The sequence below is a fragment of the Crinia signifera genome, chromosome 1 (genome assembly GCF_055691185.1).
Source record: "Crinia signifera chromosome 1, ASM5569118v1, whole genome shotgun sequence".
Lineage (NCBI taxonomy): Eukaryota > Metazoa > Chordata > Amphibia > Anura > Myobatrachidae > Crinia > Crinia signifera.
This window is the reverse complement of record NC_139217.1, coordinates 127,550,005-127,564,780: the sequence shown is the minus strand read 5'-3', so window position 1 is coordinate 127,564,780 and position 14,776 is coordinate 127,550,005. Positions and strand designations below refer to the sequence as shown.

The 14,776-nt window shown below is 42.3% G+C and overlaps 1 protein-coding gene across 6 annotated transcripts in view; it reads right to left on the bottom strand.

Moving 5' to 3' along the window:
- Positions 1–14,776, bottom strand: part of INPP4B (inositol polyphosphate-4-phosphatase type II B) — a 512,352-nt gene that overhangs the window by 94,773 nt on the left and 402,803 nt on the right. For all 6 annotated transcript variants that reach the window (XM_083173210.1, XM_083173202.1, XM_083173215.1 and 3 more), the window contains one exon: positions 9,310–9,487. In XM_083173210.1, coding sequence (XP_083029336.1) covers positions 9,310–9,487 — 178 coding nt within the window. The remainder of the gene's footprint in view (positions 1–9,309; positions 9,488–14,776) is intronic.

The following is a 14,776-nucleotide window of genomic DNA, read 5'->3' as shown; positions in this document are numbered from 1 at the left end:
AAGACACCCAGAAAATGACGTGATGCCACCCCTAAACTCTGGCTTCCTGTCAATCAAACTGCGGCTACTCTGCGACATCTACTGTATGCGCACGGATACTTTTTTGCTATTTGGGCCCCGCACATGCGTGATGCGCATGCACAGTAATCGTTTGATTTGTGAATTGTCTGATTAGCGATCCATGCTGAATTAGGCCCAAATGACGCTACAAAGCATAACTTCTTTCAGATACATGGGGGGAATTCCATTAGCTGTGGCAATTTACATAATCATCCATTTGCAGCTGGGTCAGCGACCATCGAACGATTTCCCCAGCGCTCGCAGATCAGAGACATCGCTATGCGTGGGAAGCAGGCGGACAGCTGACATTCCGTGACGTTGGGTCATTTTGATGGTTAATTTATTTGGGAGCCAATTAGCCTTCCAGTATATTGGATTGTGGGAGGAAAACGGAGTTCCCGGAGGAAACCCACGCAAGCACGGGGAGAATATACAAACTCTGCACAGTTAGAGCCATGGTGGGAATAGAACCCATGACCTCAGTGCTGTGAGGCCGTAATGCTAACCACTACACCATCCGTGCAGCCGTGTCAATATTCCCAAATCCATTCGTAAGCTGCTTATGGATGGCTTTGGTTATTCGCATGGCTGCAGACTTCGCAAGCCATATACATCGATTCTCACGGCAAACAGATTGATTTACAAGGCAGAGTTTCCCTCTGGCAGGTGGTGTCTACCTAATCGCTGGCTGCTGCAGAATAGCAATCATGCGATCAGGTCTGCATTAGGCCAATAATGCATACAGAACTGTCCAGTAACCTGGGTGCATTGTTATGGGCCCAGAGTCTTAGGTCATGTTATTTATAGTACTACTGTATAGGCTGCAATAATGACTCTGGGACTTCAGTACTTACTACTGTGTAGGCTGCAATAATAGCTCTGTGACATTAGTAGTGATGTATAGGCTGCAATAAGCCTCTGTGACCTCAGTGCTAACTAATACTCAGGCTGCAACAATTTCTTTGTGACCTCAGAGCTTACTAGTGGATAGGAAAGGCAAAAAGATATGTCATAGTGCAAACCCAATATGACATAACGTTCACAAAAAGCAGATGACGTTATTTGTCTTCATCTTTTGGGGGATAGCTTTATATATTTGTGAGGAGATCCCTTCCAGGCTCAGATTAAAACCGGAAAGAAAAACATGTATCTTGTGTAGAGATTGGCCATTACTGTATAAACTGCTTCAATTAGGATACTCATATTGTGTTATTACTTGTGGTAGCCCACAGTAAGCCTTTGTATTAATTATGACATGTTCTGTCCTTTGTTGTACTGTATGATGCCTTTTATATCTGTACAATTTTGTTTTAAAGAATAAAAGAAATGTAACAAAAAATAAAAAAAGATGACACACATTGGTTTAATACATACAGCAGTAAAACCTTTTTCCAACAAATTTAACATAGTCCGGAGGTTGAAGGATGCAACTCCAAGCCCTAGATGGACTGACCACAAGGGGGACAACAAAGGTGGAGGCACTGCTGGCAGGGGAGGTGTGGCAACCATTTGCTTCATGATTTCTCCTGAAAAGGCTCTCCATGCATTTGGGAGGGGCTACTTCTGGTTAGTGGTGGTGAAATTCTGGACTTGTACACCTACAGAGAAGCTAACCCCACCCTCGAAAACAGCAAGGCACCCTGCACGAGATGCAACCCCGCAGCATGATAAACTAGCAAAAGAAGACCAACTATAACCTGAAAAAGCCATATCAAGTTATAGTGAACTACAAATGCCCCTTTCAAAAACTCCAAATAACAGTTAGCGCTGCAGTTAAACTTACAGTACCATAAGTCATATCATGGTAACTGCCCCCACAATGAAAAACATCAAAAATACTGTGGAATGATGTCAGGCCACTAAATAGAGCCCCCTCCCCACTTCCAGGCCAGACTAGATTTATACTGAATGCAGTATAAGGGCAGTATTCAATGCTCCCGATTCACCGTTTTTTTTCCGGTGACTCGGGCTGTTTTTACTCCTTGCGGTGAATCTTTTTCACTGAAAATCTGATTCACCCTATTCAATGTCCACTGTTCGCTGAAAGCGAACATTGAATGCCGGCCAGTTCTCCGTTTCATGCTTGCTGCCAGCATATGAATATATATTTACTTATTAATTAAAAAAAAAAAAAATATTACACATTCACCAGCAGGGTGCTGGGAGCCGCTCATTAAATATTCACTTAATACTGGTCCCACTCATTACATATGCACGAGCGGGACCAGTGAAGCGGCTCCCTACCTGTGTCACCTGCCAGCTCTCCCGTGGGGGGGGGGGGTCAGCTTCTGTTGCCTGTGTCCCTGGGAGCCCTCCTTCTCCCCTACAAATTCTGGGGCAGGCAGGGAGGCTTACATCTCCCTGCCTGCTGCCGTCCCCCGGCTCCCTGCGGCGAGCCCCTACGGCATTGAATACGGTGACAGGGAGGGCTGGCAGCGAATGCTGCAGCCCTCCGGAACCCTGCGAATGCCCAGCAAATCCTAAACAGGATTCACTGCATATAGCGTAATTTGTCATTGAATACTGCCCTAAAACTTGTCTTCGCTAGTGTTCTTTCACCAGAGAACACTGGCCCTGACAATTTGCTCAGCACACATTGCTGCTGTGTGCTAAGAGATCTGTGCTTAACTAGATCACTCAGCACAAAGGCACAGACGCCCCGTGTGTATGGGGCATAACAGATCCAAGCAGAGAATGGGAATTGGGCAGTGCTGTAGCCAATGGGGGACTTACTGTTCTTAGTGTATATACCAGTGCACCTGTTGTAAACAGCTTAAACCAATATACTGTACACCAATCCCAAAAGAGCATTTTCATAATAATTTATAAATAGCCAGTTCTGACAGACTGTATTTCTCCGTAACAGAAACAATAAAATATTAAGATGATAGAAAATCTGTTTCACATATACAGTTCTTGGCTACAGCCAACATCTTTCTACATTGTTTAATATCTTTGAAAGCTTTTATTCCCAAAGACATATAGTGTAACTCGCATCTTATCCTGCCTTTAAGTTTATTTTGTTTATTTGTTTATTAGTAACAAGGACACCAATTAATATAATTATCTCCGTGCTGAGTAGCTTGCCAGTTTTAAATAGCAATAAAACATGGGAAGTCTTCTCCCTCATATTAAATAAAAATGAATGCCAGGTTCTAAGCAAAATTACAACCACCGATCATTTCAAACTTTAGAAAAGGTTTTATGTTACTTATAAAATTCGGAAATGACAAACTGGTTTCAGGATATGAGAATAGTTTTAAGATTGATAAATTAGAAAAAAACTTCAACTCACTCATCACAGGTCTTTATTTTATTAGCTGCAATGTATTCTACTGAACAGAATACGCAGCCATAAATTCTTGCATATTGACATTTCCCTTGGCTATTGAAAGGCAACTGTGATTCAGTGCAACTTGCTCTGAATTGTGTCAAGTCTTGAAACCATTCCAAGCTGTATAGATCCACTGTTATTTCTGGTATAACAGAGAAACGGGCTTCACAAGCCATCTGTCTACATAGACTTCTTCTCTTCTGCATCCAAATTGTGTCTGGTTGGTTTCTAAGGGAATAACTTTACAACAGTTGTTTTTCTTTTAAGTTAGTCCCAATAAATGTCAAAATCAAAAACAACGTAAATAAATAATGTGCTTGAAGCATTATGCAAGTTATGGACACCTGCACTGACTTCCACAGAAATACTGCAGCCTAAACCTTAAATTCTTTCTTAAAAGGGACATATCAAAGACATACATGAAAAGGTTCTCTCCTGTGTCTTTTATTTGAAGAGGTTTTTTTTGTGTCTTAAAGAGAAAAATACAAACAACAACATCCAGTGACTCAACTGTAACTGACTCAAGAAAAGCATCTAACTTGTGTCTTAAGTTAAGTTATACTTTGTAGACTGTATTATACTGTAGCATCATTATGAACTACATGATTCACTGCTTGGGATTCATGGTAATAATAGTACAAATAAACAAAATTCTAATTTTGCAGTTGTTTGTACAAACAAAACTAATGGGGACATTCAGTTCAAGGGTAGACTGACAATTCCTAAGATTTACTTAAATAAGTAAATAACTTAAATAAGTTAGATAAACCACAGCAGTCTCATTCCTCTATCGGGACTCTCGTGCATGAGTGGTCTAATGGTAGATAGGAATGTGCGACGGCCATTGCCAGGGTGGGTTCTGGGGAAATCATATACTGCTAATTTTTGCAAGTAGACGTCAGCCCATAGGCTACAACAAGCTAATGCCTACAGTGCTTATACTGTAAGTTGAAGACCAGAGTTCATAATAAAATAACATTGAATACACTGAGAACATATCTAGGGATTACTTCACACCAGGTCACATTGCATTTGGGAATTTTTGCATTTATTGTATACTATGCTGAGTGAGAAGAAAATAAATATCACAGCAAAAATAAAGTTGCATGCACCCCCATATTAAACTACAACAATATTAGTATTAATACTTGCAAAAATTCCCCAAATATATTGGTGCAGATGTATGAAGCAGTAATAAGTGAGCCAGAGAAGAAGTAGCCCATGGCAACCAATCAGCACTGAAGCAGCATCTATAATTTCCATAATATAAAATTATACAGAGGAGCTGATTGGTTGCCATGGGCCACTTCTCCTCTGGCTCACTTCTCACTTCTTCATCCATCTACCCCAATGTCACTAATGTTCTATAGAAATATATCACAACAAGCATTTAAGCATAGACACACCCATATGTGGAGCTAGACACACCCTTTGGTGAAATTTATGGCATGCCCCCCATCAACAGCATGCGGTGCATACTTCTGTAATCTCCCTGATTATAGTTTTTTTTAAAGTAGGCAAGTTCTGTAGTAAACTAAATGTCTACAATTACTGAGGGATGATTCAGTGACGTACACTGCAGCACATATTTGGTAATATATGCAAAAGCCCAGGAAGCAACCTATGTAAATAGATGTCCACTGCTGGCTTCTCCGATCCGCTGCTGTGTGCACAGATGCAGAATTGGATCTCCCTGCATGAACATCGGATGGCTGAGTAACCCACATTACTCGGATTGTCTGGCAATAAAACCACTACTGGAGCCAGTGAAGCATGGGCAGAATATAAATCTGACTGCCACTGTTTTCTGGAATAGTTCCCGTCACTGCAAGCCAGTAGCAATCATATTGCAGATTTCGAAGCTCTTCAAGCAACATCACCACCCCAAATCGGCCGGTGCTGTAGTTTTTAATTCTAAAAACATCACCGATGTACATAAACATCGGATTTACATACATCTCCAATTTAGTCCCATTATTACAAGGAAGTCCCACCTTAAATACGTTAGTGGTCCATTGGTTCAAAACCCTTCATTTATTTCTCCATAAATAACATCTTTGGCACTGAGGAAGGCTTTGCTAGGGTAGTAGTAGTAGTATGTTTATTTATAAGGCGCCGCAAAGTGTCCGCAGTGCCGTACATAGCAAACAAAAAACTAATTACAAGGTAACGTACAGGGTGTGTTGAAAAATACAGTATGAATAGGGGTATAGCTGGTAGAACTAAAATCAGCATCAGTTCAGAAGTAGGTGTCAAAATTGTCGAGGAGACTGAAGATGAAGTAGAGGAAGGGAAGAACAGGACAGGAGCACAGGTGAGGTAAAGAGGTAGGGTGAGTACGTGAGGAAGGAGGACCCTACTCATAAGAGTTAACATACTAAAAATAGGTGGGTGGACGAACGAAAAACAATAGGATAAGTAGGAACGGAGGGGAACGGAGGCAGGATAGGAGGATAAAAAGAGGTTAGGAGGAGGGATAGGCTAGTCGAAAAAAGTGGGTTTTGAGGGAGCGCTTGAAGGAGGTAAGGGAATCAGAAAGCCTGATGGGTGGCGGGAGGTTGTTCCAGTGCAGGGGGGCAGCGTGAGAAAAGTCTTGGACACAGGAGTGGGAGGAGGTGATTAGGTGAGAGGTCAGTCGGCGGTCAGCGATGGAGCAAAGAGGACGGGAGGGAGTGTGGATAGAGATCAGTGAAAAGAGGTAAGGAGCGGTGGAGGAGGAAAGAGTCTTGTAGGTGGTGGTGAGGAGTTTAAAGAGAACTCGGAAAGGAATGAAGAGATGAAGAGAAGAGATAGACAGGGGGGAGGCGGAGGTAGAGCGGCGGGAGAGGAAGATGAGCCTAGCAGCAGCGTTAAGAATGGATTGGAGAGGTGCGAGGCGGGTGAGAGGTAGCCCAGAGAGAAGGATGTTGCAGTAGTCAAGGCGGGAGATGACAAGAGAATGAATGAGAATTTTGGTCGCGTCAGTGGAGAGGAATGGTCTGATGCGTGAGATGTTGCGTAGGTGAAAGCGGCAAGACTGTGAGAGAGCACGAATGTGGGGGGTGAAAGAGAGGGAGGAGTCAATGATGACACCGAGGCAGTGCGTTTGGTCGGTGGAGGTGATCTCGGTTTCACCAATGCTGATGGAGATAGTGGGAGAGGAGGGGATGTTCGGGGGATGGAAGATTAGAAGTTCAGTTTTAGCCATGTTTAGTTTCAGGAAGCATTGGGTCATCCAGGCTGAGATGGCCGTGAGGCATTCGGAGACCTTGGAAAGGAGTGATGGGGATAGGTCGGGGGAGGAGAGATAGATTAGGGTATCATCAGCATAAAGGTGGTAATGAAAACCATAGGAGCTGATGAGGGTGCCCAGAGAGGTGGTGTAGAGGGAGAAGAGGAGAGGGACAAAGACTGACCCTTGGGGAACACCGACTGGCTGCGGGGTAGTAGGAAAGGAGGAGCTCGGAGTGGAGACGGAGAAGGAGCGATCGGAGAGGTATGAGGTGAACCAGGAGAAGACTGTGCCAGTGATGCCAAAGGAGCGGAGGGTGTTGAGCACGAGAGGGTGGTCAATAGTGTCAAAGGCAGCCGACAGATCAAGCTGGATGAGCATAGAAAAGAGGCCTTTGGATTTAGCCGATAGTAGATCGTTAGTGACTTTGGTCAGGGCAGTTTCAGTGGAATGTAAAGGGCGGAACCCGGATTGGAGGGGGTCTAGAATGGAGTTAGCAGTAAGGTGGCTTAGGAGACGATTATAGGTCAGGCGTTCTAGAAGCTTGGAGGCTAAAGGGAGGAGGGAGATGGGCCTGTAGTTGGATGGAGAGTTGGGGTCCAGATTTGTTTTTTTGAGAATTGGGGAGACAAGAGCGTGTTCGAAGGAGGAAGGGAAGATCCCAGAGGATAGGGAAAGATTAAAGAGGTGAGCCAGGTGAGAGCAGACTGACGGACTAACTTAATAGGGTAACTTAGTCCCTATGGGGAGGATAGATACAGTAACTAAACCCCCAGATGGCATGGTCATGCCTCTTTAAGTGTCACACAGCCCACATGCCTAATGCAGATATACTAATAGTTTACTATGGTAACATCTACTAAATAAGTTTTTCTAAACAGTAGCATAACATCATATAAAGAAATAGGTACTTATGTAATATCTGGGCTCCCGTTTTTCTTATGAGACCGCGGACCCTCGCGGGGCTCGCTGCGCTCGCCACGCTTCGGGCACGGTGGCTCGCTGCGCTCGCAACACTATATAAAATCAACTCCATGCGTAGTTGGATAGTAGGGGTATGAAAAAATGGGTTGCATTTAACATGGGAGCCCAGATAATACATAAGTACCAAGAAATACAAAACGTTCATCTTAATTTTATGTGTTCTTGTTAATGCACTACTAAGAATCTGAGAAGAATCATAGGTTTCATACAGAAGGTTCCCAGGTATATGCTGTTAATTGTGGAGTGAAATAGAACAACTCTATTATTGTATGTGCATTATGCAGAGAACACAATTATTTTAGTTTTTGTGAGGATTTTTCTTACACCTTTTTTTATTAAAGTTTCATAAGTAGAATTCAAGTTCAACATATAGATGTATTACATTGTATATATTTTGTTTATTTTACTTCTCAACAAAGTTTTGGTAAAAGTCTAACTACCATCACGCTGACACCAAGCAAGTACCATCACGCTGACACCAGGGAGTTACCATCACGTTGACACCAGGGAATTACCATCACGATGACACCAGGGAATTACCATCACGATGACACCAGGGAAGTACCATCATGCTGACATCAGGGAGTTACCATCACGTTGACACCAGGGAATTACCATCACGCTGACACCAGGGAAGTACCATCACGCTGACACCAGGGAAGTACCATCACGTTGACACCAGGAAATTACCATCACGCTGACACCAGGGAAGTACCATCACATTGACACCAGGGAATTACCATCATGCTGACACCAGGGAAGTACCATCACGCTGACACCAGGGAAGTACCATCACGCTGACACCAGGGAAGTAACATCACACTGACACCAGGAATAACCATTATGCTGACTCCAGGGAAGAACCATCACATTGACACCAGGGAAGTGCCATCATTTTGACACCAGGGAAGTACCATCACCCTGACACCAGGGAAATACCCTCATGCTGACACCAGGGAAGTACCATCACGCTGACACCAGTGAAGTACCATCACATTGACACCAGGGAAGTACCATCACACTGACTCCAGGCAAATACCAAGTCACTTTTTAGGAAAAACTAACATCTTTACTTCTTCACATTTGCTTTTTCCCGAAGCCTGTAACTAACCTATCACCTACTCCTTTTCCGTGCAGTACATCTCTTCTCAGTAATAGTAATCATCATGCTGGTCACTCAAAATCCCATCAGCGCCATTACACTTACTAACTGCATTTGCTCAAGTTTTACTGCTGTGTTTGCAGAATAATTGCAACAGACTTGAACTCTATATATATTTAAAAAAATCACTTTAGGATATAAGAACAAAATAAGGATATTGTACTGTAGCTTAAAGAACATTATCTTCTACTTGCCTCTCTCCGACAATTATTAGCATTAGCAAGAATGGGGCTTGTGAAATTCAAAATGCTGCTGCGCAGCAATAAAATAACTCAATTTAATAACAAATTCTGCCGTCTTTGAAACCCTTCAATTTTACTTTCAAAACACCCTTAAAAGCAGAAAATAAAGATACAGAAAATATGAAATTGCTTTTTTCAAAAGGAATTAGGTATTTGGTATTCCTTTGCCTTGGCATTTCTGAAGTCTATCTTTCAAAGTGAGGACTGTATACTCCGTAATGTAACGAATGTCAACCTGCACATTAAATAAAAGTGAAGCATTAGCGGTGAGTCTATTTTTATCCATGAGCCATTGCATGGCAGATTTGAATCTCACCGTTTCCATGAGTGCTTTTAAAGAATTGTTCAGGCTGTCCACAGAGTGCTGTCTTGCTGAATTAAGCAGAAGGTCTGTATGGCTTGATATAAGAGGTTGCAGGTGATTGATGTTACTTAAAATTTCTTTTGCCTTCGCCGTGTTCTCAGGTGAATAGTAAATACATTGGTACCCTGTACTGGAAAACAGAACATGCAAATTTCTATTAACAGACCACAAACATTTTTTTTTATATTATCAGATTCTATAACAAAAAATTATAATCCCTATAAAGAAGATTAAGTAAAGTTATTTCCTGTACTCAGCAAAGGCTGAATTATTTATCTGCGAGGATTAACCAACAATCGTTATTCTGATGTACAAGAGCTAGGGAATGACAAATAATTCTTAACAGTTAGGACTAATTTATTTACTATCTCATCTTCTTAAAGAGTAAATACTCAACAATGTGCTATTATTATTTGTATCTATGCTTTATATTTTATGTAGATCCCTCTTAAAGAAATATGTCTATGCAACTGCCAAAATGAAAGTTGTGAATGTCAAACCACGGGCAATCACATTCATTCTATGGTTTACGACGACTCCCCTCAGAGAAGTTACATGTAATGCCCCCTTGATCTACCTGGGACCTTCCTCGGTGGCAGAATTACATGCGATAGAAATCGCATTTGGTCCTTTTGTATGCAATTTAGTGTATCACATGTCATCCCAGCCAAGCCTGCCCGGCTCAGAAGCTCCAGCACATTGCTTCTCCAGCGGGTGCAACCTGGAGGCTACGATGAGACGCGCACGGAACCACTTATTACATCGGGCCTCCTGTCAATCACCTGCCATTTGGGCTCTTTTCCTGCGATTGATTGCCGCAATCTTAGGAAAAGAGCCCACATTGCAGGTTAATTGCATAGTGTATCGGGGCCTTAACATTTTATTATGTTTACTTGTACATGTGACATTAGAATACTAGACACTCTAGTAATGCACCTTGCCTGCTGCCGACACCAGAAGCAGACGATAAGTCTGCTTATCTGTTGTGATCAATTTGGGATCAGACACACAGAAATTGGAAGAATATTGATTACTAACCTGGCATCTGCATACTTTCCTAGATGACACACTGCCAGTATTTACATTGACAATGTTGCAGTATAAAGAGTATTTAAAGTGTTATTTTGTGTCTGGAGATCTTTTAACTTGTTGGAGAATCTGATAGTGTGATAGTTTGCATCTGTAACTGACAGTGATGCCAAAACCAGTGTAATCAGGTCCCAATATGAGAAGTGCTGCACAACATGCAACGGACTGTTACGCTAAATTATCAGGTTGACTATAGTTCATGTTAAAACACCACTCTGTGGGTGCTTGAATTGAAATCATCAATGTCATGCCTCATCTCAGCTTGATAATAATGCAGTGTGTACGCTCAAAACCAGATGATCATTTCTAACTCCAAAAATTGTCTAGTCCCTAGCATCATTTGGCAATTTTATCAAGTATTTTGCCTTAGTGTAGCAACTGATTTAAAATACTATGGCATACTATTATCTACCACACATTATCAGACAGTTTGTTACTAGTGCAAAATATGCCAAACCCCCGATCCATATTAAATACTACAGTGCTTTTAAACTAATCACCTTTAAATGCATCCATCTGTTGATAATGTTTAAGTTCATTTATTCTGCTACAGATGAGACCAGTAGTTCTCACTGCTGGTCTCATCTGCTTGCTGACCAGACCACCTGAAAACTGCTGCCTTTCCTTCTCTGTTTAATATAATATACAATATAATGATTCACCTAAAATGAAACCAATGTGAGTGTCGTATGAGCAGCTAGACTCAGACGATTCAGGGGTTAACATTTTTGGCCTAGGGGTGCTGTGAATAAAATGGTAACACTATAGGGTGCCTTGATTAAAAAAAGGTTTGGGAACCACTGCAATAGATATATATCATTATTTGGATATATTTATAGGCTACTGGTGAGCTCTGCAAACTCCTTGCGGCCATTAATGTGGCAACTTTGATTGAGATCTCCAAAATTGCCACATTTTATTATCCCCTTTCTTAAAAAGAGTATAGGAACCCAAAACAGTGGGGAACCACTTAATTAGAAGGAGAGACATTGTCCATTTCACAATACCATCATTACTGTCACACATCAGGATCACACATCATCATACAATAGACTCTAATTTCCTCATTTGTCATAATAAAGCAAGTGTGTACTGTGTGAGAAGGGAAATATGACAAGTGATATGTGAGACGTGATGTATGATGCTTAATGAGTCATGAGCCGTGAGGGACAAAGGGGAAGAGACACATCACAAGCGATGAGTGGTACGTTGTGAAGGATGAGAGGCGACAGATAAAAAGTTACAGTGGTTTCTTGTAGTTTGGCTGCATATAACAAAATTGGAAATGCTTTTTACATAGCAGAAACACCAGCAGTGATCAGCAGTAGCTATTGGAACATACGCTTCACTAATTGAAAAATCAAACTGTGTGTTATATGATGTGGTGGAGTACAACAACATCGTGCCACATTCATCATTCTGACTTCTTAGAATTTTGGCAGGAAACAGTGATTTATCACTGGCTACGGAGAATACCTACTAAAAAAAAGTGTAACACTAATAGATTATAACTGTACTCTGTGTTCTTGCTCATTGACTAAAGGATAAACCATGAGAGATACATTTTATACAGTCGCTAGCTCCCTTTGTTGTGCTAATTAAACACAGCACTGATGAATGAAGCATGAACAGCAAACTTCTTTCCTCACTCAACTTACTGTAATGTATGAATGAATGCTCACTCCTCCCGTGTCCCTCTGCACACATCTCTCATGTGCTGTCAGTAATAAATCTGTCACACATGACACGTCTGCGTACTGTGTTCATTGCACACAGATCTTTTAAAAAGCTAATAATGTGCTACATGAAATTTCAAGGACTTTGCATTCATGCCATTGGAACATGTGCCCCCCCTGAGGCGGGGTGGGGATAGGCATGGTCTTCTGATGAAGAAAGAGTGCTATTGGATTTATGAACTCAATTGTATGAGTCCGTTGGGCCTTAATGAGGAGTTTTCTTTTGCCCCATTTATTAATTAATTGATTAATTAATATTACTTCACAGGCTGTGTGTCTTTTTATATGTTTATTGTATGTGCACCGCTCCAATCAACCCATTTAATGTATGCTGGACGGTCTTTCTGATTGTCCATTACAGCATTATACCTTTGATCTGTATCGGTAGATTGTGCATATATGCGTGGGAACACACCGGCCACCTGCCTCCTGATGTAAGGTTGTTGCAGTGACGCTATGTGCACACGCTTATATTTTTCATTCTTTCACTTGCGTGGTTTTCTTTATTTCACGTGCAGGTTCTATATCTCCTCACAATAACGTGTATTCATCCACAATATTGTATTACGGTTTACTAGAAAGCACGTATTTCTTGTGAGGTTTGGCTACCATGACAACCGCCTTGCGACCGGATCTCTTCCGGGGACAGTGGAACCACTTCTCCTTCCCCCTCTGCTGTGCGCGACAGATTGGTTCCACACCGCCGCCTGTACTTCCGGTACACGGAGGCGATGTGTGCAGTCTGCTGTGACGCGGGAGGTGATCGTAGTGTGTGACCGCTGCACCTGAGGTTGATGATCTGAGTGTCGACAGGTGAGTATGCCATTGGATGCCCTTTAAATTCTAGGTCCTGAGTTCAGTGTCTTGATGACCCCTCTTGATGAAGGTGCTATGCACCGAAACGGCCGTCGAGGAGACGTGTAATGTATCAACTTAAACATTGTATCTGCCTGTTGGGTGTCCATTTATGCTCCGGATGTTTGTGAGCTTGGATCTATTAAAACCTGCATTCATTTACTTGGTGAATTGGATCTTTCTATGACTGGTGCTGTCAGTTCTGTTACCCTTTGGGGATCACACACAGGACGTTACCTATATATATATATATATATATATATATATATATATTGTGGTCAGGGGTGGATTGGGTTATACATGCAGAAGTGTTCTGGCAGAGTGATGGGCTCTACACATGGAGCCAGTGCCGTATTTCCCATTGGGCTTAATGGGCAGTCGCACAGGGGCCCAAGGATTCTAGGGCCCCATCCCAATGGGGAAGATGGCACTACCCTGGGGAGCTGCTGCAGCGGCGGGTGGTGGCCAGCGGGGTCCGGGCAGCGGCGGCTGGAAGCCTGTAGCACTGCACTATTTGCCGGGCCGGATGCTGATTTTGAAAAGACAGGCCAGACGCTGATTCGATGAATTCTCTCAGCTAATCAGCATCCGGCCAGTCTTTCAAAATCAGCAACGCTGCTCGCCCAGCAAATAGTGCTACAAGCTCCCAATTAATAACCGGCACGCAGTGGAGAACAGTGGCTCTGACAGACCGCTCAGCACACATCGCTGGCACATCCATGTGTGCTGAGCGATCATGATGAGCATTCTAAACGATTGCTACAGGTACTGTACTGCAGAGATGGAATTTAAAAAAATGATTGGGGACAATGCAGTGTAATAAGTATGGTGGCAATGAGCATGTAATCCCTGGCAATGAGCAATAAACCCCAGGTAATGAGAAAGAAACCCCTGGAAATGAGCATGTAACACCTGGCAACGAGCAAGAAACCCCTGGCTATCAGCAAGTCGGTAAGAAATGACAGGTAATGTATGGGGGGTGGGGCAGAAACTTTTTAACGGGGGAGGTCACATGTCAGCAAACAAAACAGGCCTCTGATATACATTCGCGGTGAGCCCTATGGGCAATCCACCTTATATACACATCCAATTATCCAATCCACATTATAGTGCAGCAATGCAAAACTTTAGACTGCATTTGTTGCTATCTGTGTACAGTTTACTGTATATCAGTTTTTCAATTCAAAATAATGAGTTTAGTGCGAAGTAGATGAGAATTCAAAGCTGCTCGGGTTCTCCAGGGAGGCTTTATATGTCAGACCAATGATTTCACATTAAATTATGTAAAAGATAACAAGATCATTTAATGAGATAAAAATAACCGAGAAAGGTAAAAATAACCAGTGTTAATTTGAAGTCTAGAGCTAAGGATTTCTGCCCCTACAGCATATTATACTGTAAATGAAGTTTCCTGTACCTGCAGCAGTAATAACAGAAAAGAAGCCAATGGTCACAATCCCTGGCTGCTACCCTACAGGGAAATGTTAATGCAATATGTCTGTGTCTCTGCAAGCTGATGTATGATAATATGGTCTTTGTAAAATCTTGACTTTTGCTGTGTAGATGACAATGGATATGGATATACACGTTATGTAATAATGTTGCTGCCGTTTTTATATCTGTTTTTTTAATCTTTAAATCAGAATTAAGGACCTTATTCTGGTCTGTTCGCTGTTGGCCTTCCTTCACACGGGGATCGATGTTTCAGCAATGCGCATGTGCCGGATGTGTGTGCGGCC